At 35.4% G+C, this 6,427-nt stretch overlaps 1 protein-coding gene across 2 annotated transcripts in view; it reads left to right on the forward strand.

Annotated features, from left to right (window-relative positions):
• Window positions 1-845: 845 nt before the first annotated feature.
• SLC12A1 (solute carrier family 12 member 1) overlaps window positions 846-6,427 on the forward strand; it is an 88,602-nt gene continuing 83,020 nt past the window's right edge. The window contains exons 1-2 of one of the 2 annotated variants that reach the window (XM_057722109.1): window positions 846-875; window positions 2,013-2,622. In XM_057722109.1, the coding sequence (XP_057578092.1) occupies window positions 2,203-2,622 (420 nt within the window). In that variant the 5' untranslated portion in view covers window positions 846-875; window positions 2,013-2,202. Of the gene's footprint in view, window positions 876-2,012; window positions 2,623-6,427 lie in introns of those variants that run through there. The other variant, XM_057722110.1, reaches the window with a different exon arrangement.

Consider the following 6,427-nt stretch of genomic DNA (forward strand, 5'->3'; position numbering starts at 1 on the left):
TTACACCACAGCGGTGCTGCTCAGGCAACTGGAAATCACTTGAACAGTTTCTAATAAAACATGAGGAGGACTCCTTCAATCATCCTGATTGAAAATCAGTGACAGAACCTGCATGGAGGAATTGATTGTGCTGTCTTAATAATCACCACCTCACAGATTTGAGCAAAGCCTTACCTTCAACAAAACTCAAAAATCAGGTTTGATAAAAACATTTTGCCAGGTGGAGGCAAAAAGGTCATTTAGCAGTGCCACTGGGAAACTTACCCATAGTTTCATTCCTGCTTGAAAGAGTTTTCTCATTAAGTAGAAATATTTTCAATAAATTATTGATCATACTCTCAATCTGTTTACTTCCCATGCAGACAAGAATAAGGATAATATCTACCATAAGCAAGATAAAAGAATCTCAAATACCATTTTCTAGTTACAAAGTATAGAAATTATCTCTGGAGGCCTATATTTTGCTGCATATCCTGAACAATAGGAGGTCACTAGGAATCATATGAAATGAGATGGCAAGATTCCATTTATTTAGCCTCAAACTGAAGCACTGCTCATATTTTGTTGGATGATTGCTGTTGCACAATCTAACTCCCCTTATGAATTAAACAAACTTGATTTGTCTTCCTGTCTAAAAGGATTAATGGTTTACTCCTGGTTACTTGTTGATGTAGTACTTAAGGTTCTTCTGTGCTAATGGCTGGGTGGGGCCTACAGTATTATTCCAGGCCAATCATTGCTCGGTCATCTTTTTTCAAGGAAGATTTTAACCAATAAGAAGAAGCCTAAGGTTTGGGGGTGAAAGCTAAGTGCTGCATATATGCCTGGGTGATGCTGAAGTAGGTTATGCTTCCTGAGAAGAAGGCTCCTGGGAGGTAAGTTAAACACTTCTGGGCAGGGTAAAAATCATATTTAATATTATGTCATATAGGAGATTCTGAGGAGTAGAATAAAGGCGAGGATGTCAAGGGCTATGAAGAGAAGTGAGAGGTTCCATAAAAACTAAAGAGGTAATAGTTCACTTATAATTTCCCTAGGAATGATTACTTGAGAGTTGAAGCTGAGATTTTTTTTTAACTCAAAGAAATAGTTTTAATAACTGCGAGTTATTAATAGTTTTAGTAGTTTAATAGTTTTAATAACTGTAAGAAGCAAGTATTTTTTTCTATTTATCTATCTTTGTAGAATTTTCTTTGAAAAGCCAAATTTTAAGGTATTAATAAAGAGATATTAAGCTAATGAAAGAATGTTCTAAGATGGGTTTATATTGTGGATTGTGAAAATGACTATGTAGTCTATCTCTCAGTCAAATAAAAACCTCTCAAAGATTGAGAATATTTCATTAAAGGGAATCAGAGCTTGATTATTCTACCGATTAAGGTCTGAGATTTATTTCCTTACCCTGAATACTTCTACATTTTTTAAAGTTTCCATAATAGCAATTGTTAAACAAATGTATGAACAAATGAAACATTTTAAAGGCTAGTAAAAGATCCAAGCATTCACAGAGACATCATGACAGGATGTATATTTATAACCTGACAAGAATGTATTTTTCTAGAAGTTTAAAAAATATTTTTAAAATTTATTCATGGTATAATATGTACTAATATCAATCAAAATATTTTGCAGTTTCCACATTCAGTACTATCAATGAACTCTATTTCAGGCTGAGAATATTCTCATCAGCTCTTACTGTATTCAATTGGTAGAGTTATATCTTTTCTAAAGTCATATTGAATCCAACTGCTCTGAGTACAAGCAAATACTACAAATGCAGGTAACATTTTAATGACTCCATTGGAAATTCTGTTTGCTGAATCAGGTCCCCAGTTATTCATTATGGGATTTAACTGCTCAGGTAACTAAGGTTCCTGGACAGGTAATTTTTAAGGAAGTGAATTTAAAATCGTATGTCTTATAAAAAAAAAAACTGTTCCCTCATACCCCTACCTCTACTTCAATATATTTATATTACCTGGAACAAGCTTAATTTTCTTTCTCAATGACAGCTTTGAAGAACATTCTGAAGATTGTATAGGAGGGACTATACCAAGAGTCTTTTTATCGAGTTCTTCTAGAACAAAAGCCAGGAGCTCCCTAATGTAAACACATTAGTGTTTCTTTCAAGGAAGAAATCTATAGATTTTTTTTAACCAGCCATAAAGTAGAAAGCTTAGTTCAAAAAGTCCATCTTGGAAGATGTCACTGAACAACTCTTCCAACGTATTGCTGGATTCCACACCCAGTAATACCAATCGCTTTCAAGTGAATGTCATAAAGGAGAGCCATGAGAGCTGTGCGGCTGTGAATGACAACACCGACCCTCCACATTATGAGGAAACCTCTTTTGGGGATGAAGGCCAGAGCAGATTCAGAATCAGCTTTAGACCTGGGAATCAGGAGTGCTATGACAACTTCCTCCAAAGTGGAGAAAATACTAAAACAGATGCCGGTTTTCATGCTTATGATTCTCACACAAACACATACTACCTACAAACCTTCGGCCACAACACCATGGATGCTGTTCCCAAGATCGAGTACTATCGCAACACCGGCAGTGTTAGTGGGCCCAAGGTCAACCGACCCAGCCTGCTTGAGATTCACGAGCAACTTGCAAAGGTAAGCGTAAAGGTACAGGCAAGTATCCTCCTTACTCCTTCAGCTGATCTCCTGCTCCTTAAGAACACTGTAAATGTACAAGTATCCAATGAAGAGGTCTATTGCCAACTGTCCATCTTACTTACACAACTGCCCCTAGTTCCCAATAAACAGAAGACACACAGAAGTGCTTCACAAATGTTTACTGACTGAGGACACAAAACTAAAAAATTAATTCTGAAAGTTAGGCAATATGTGGTAACCTGTTTACAATTATCGGCAATTCAATTCACACTTGGTTAAACATGTCAAACTGAATACTAAGCTGGTTGCACCTTAGTATTAATGCCTCCACAACAGTTGTTAAAAAACAAAAATCACTGGCCCGTTGTAGTTAATACTGTGGTACCAGCCTTTCACGCACATGGGTAGTTTTTATATACTTTAAAGAGAGGGAAGAGATGTATAAGATTCAGCATTTTATCCCTTCCTCTTCAAAATCTTGCCTGAGGCTCCTGAAGGCACGTGAGCATATAAAAGTAACTAAATTAAATTTAAGTACAGAAGCAGCAGAAGTGGCTAGACTTTTCATTATTGAAGGACTATAGCCAGGGTTCCCAATCTGCTAGAAGCATGAGGCAGCACAGTTTCTCATCTTGTAGCAAATCATTTAGAAGCTTAGTAGATTTCTTCTTGTGCAACTTGCTCTAAAATATGTTGATGCACTTTATTTTCCTGCTCTTCTGGAACACAGTTCAGAATGAATAGCATTCTTTATGGAATATAACTAATTGCTAAGAAGAATAATTAGTTGTCATATCTAAATACAATCTACTCTTGCCTAGGTTTTAAGGTAAGGAAAAAAAATGACTGGAACAATTCCTTTCATATTCATTTGTTCATTCATTCAACAATTTTTTTAATTAAATGATTCCCCACCCTGGGGATTTTAGGAATACTGCTCTCATGAAAGATGCTGATAAAGGTGAAAAGCTCCCTTTAGTTTCTGCTCATCCTTCTTTGCACAGGAAAACCCCTCTCCATAACCTATTCCCCTTGGCTGCTCAGGGTCCCTGACTCTGGGTCCTACCACTAGAGACTGAGTGACGTCCAGAGAAGGAGCCATGCCCTGTTTCTTTACCTCTCTCCCTACCAAGCCTTACTTGTGCTGTGTACTGTATCAGCAACACTCTGCTAAACGGCTGCTTTCTTTATAGACATAAGATTTAGATTTTATCTGGGATATTTGATGCTTTAGTCAAAAGATATTAGCAATGTAGTGATTTCAGACAAAATGGCAGCCTCCAGAAGACTGTTGAGAAGTGGGGCGGTTTGAAGCTCCTGAAGTCAGACCAAAGTGTCACTTTCTTTTTCTGTGTGAGAGGATGGGAAAGGAGAAGAAAGAAAAGGGAGAAGGAAAAGTGGGAAAATGTTGAGAGAAGAGGGCACAAGGAGTTTCCAAGATATGGGAAGGGCAGAAAGAGAAATTTAGAACATTATAAAGAGATTTCGATTTATTCTGAAAAAGTAAAACTACCCAAAGTCTTCATAGGCCTGAAATTTTATTCCACTATACGCTACCTCATTACACATGATAATTTTGAAAGCTTCATCCTTTGTTAAAAATGTGATCAAAATTTAAATATTCTCACTCCCTTCCCCAATTTACAACAAAAGAAAATAAAATTTTAATTCTTATTAAAAAGGAAATGATGTAAACTCACATTGTTCTTAGGACCGATATTCTGGAGAGAGGAGAGTAGTTAATTTATAATTTCTAAAGCCATGGTTTATGTAAATCTTCATATAAGGGGAGAAAGCTCTGAGGGCACTGTTTTTAGAAAACCATCTGAATGACTAAATGGAAGGAATGTTATAGCTGCGTTTGACAGTTTTGATGGCTATTTGGGATATATTATTTTTGAAAAGATAAAATGAGACTAAGGACTTTAACTTATAGTATTTTTTCTCTCAGATATGAAGGAATGGCAAATTAAATACATTAAAAATTAGGTTTAGTCTCAATGCCCTGAATAATCATTCTGAACTCTTTTTGTGAACTTGACCCTTACCTAGGGTACTTCACCTTGATTAAATCATGCAGAACTATTCACATAACCAAATTGGGAGCAGAATCCGAATATAACCACAGAATCTACAATTGGCACAGTCCTACAGCCGGGGTGATTCTAGTGTCACTGAACTTGTGAGCACCTATTCCACATGTTCTACTTCTCTACTCTTCTTGACACATTAACAGTCTAGGCCTTCTTCAATTCATTTCTTCCTTGCTAGTGAATTGGATTCTGCTATCCCCCCTGCTTTCCCCATCTCCCAAATAAAAGATGAACACCTGAAGTATAATGTAGCTATGCTGCCACCTCCTTGAGGCCCTTGACAATTTTATGGTACTTCCTCAAAATCACAACCAGAAATGATCAATAGAACAAACATTATATAATAATACTCAGACATGTCACTGATTCTGTATGCAAAAAAAGATAGATATTAGTGTTTACTTAAATAATTTAAAAGTAGAAAGTAATTGACATAAGTTAGGAGATATTTTGGTATCCCTAATTATATTGCTTTAAAAGCCATGTAGGAATGGTACATTCATATTAAACGGCAGAACATATTAGTCAGAAATCAGTTGGATTTTGTGAAAATCCTGCTTATAGCTTCCAAGTTGGAAAAAAAATTACATGACAAGCTTGTCCTAATAAGTAAAATGAAAAATAGGTTTGAAAGACATTATTTTAAGTCTCTACCTTAAATAAAACTCTAGGAGTGATAGATATTGACAGAATTTGTAATCCCAATGATTTGAGATCACAGTGAAGAAATGCTTTTCATTTTCTATGTAGTAAAGAGTTAAATGCCTATACTGGTGGCCATGTATTAAGGATTTCTGGAAACTCTGGTTAAAAGCAGAAGAAAATGACTCCATCCCTTATTTGCAGTACAGTACAAGCTACATAACTTTGATTGATCTTATAGGATGTTTGTGAATGTTAGTGTTTATACACAAAGTCTAGCACGTTGCCTATAATGGGTAGAAACTCAATAAATGATTATTGATGATGGTCATGGTACTTTATGTACCAGATAATTTTTATTTTAAATTTTACTTAAAAGTAAAATGCACACTGAAAAAATTATTTAATGAGTACTAAAAATATATACTGAAATGTCTCTTATCTAAAGTAAATCTTCAGTTATTCTCTCAAAGGCAATTATTACTGACAGTTTCTTATAAATACTTCCAGAAATTTTCTATGCCTACACAAACATATAGGCCTACCTGTCTAACTTCCTGTCTATATTCTTTTCTCAAACAAGTATTGGAACATATTTTACAATATTGCCTTGCACTCTGCTGTTTTCATTATACCATATACTTTGGAGATCTTTCCATATCAAAACATGCATAAAGATTATTAGACATCTGGCAAAGATTAATCTAGTATTTCTACTTTGTAAAACTAATTCTTTTAGTATCCAACCTAATTCTTGTGCCCACCTTTTTATACACAATTCCTAACTACAGGACTAACCAAAAGGGAACTGGTTTTTTTTTTGTTTTTTTATTTTATTTTATTTTATTTATTTTTTTAAGCTCTTTATTGGAATATAATTGCTTTACACTCTTGTACCAGCTTTTGAGGTACACCAAAGTGAATCAGCTGTATTTATACATATATCCCCATAGCCTCTTCCTCCCGCGACTCCCTCCCACCCTCCCTATCCTGGCCCTTTAAGGCATCACCCATCATTGAGTTGATCTCCCTATGTTATGCAGCAACTTCCCACTAGCTATCTATTT

The sequence above is a fragment of the Hippopotamus amphibius genome, chromosome 2 (genome assembly GCF_030028045.1).
Source record: "Hippopotamus amphibius kiboko isolate mHipAmp2 chromosome 2, mHipAmp2.hap2, whole genome shotgun sequence".
NCBI lineage: Eukaryota > Metazoa > Chordata > Mammalia > Artiodactyla > Hippopotamidae > Hippopotamus > Hippopotamus amphibius.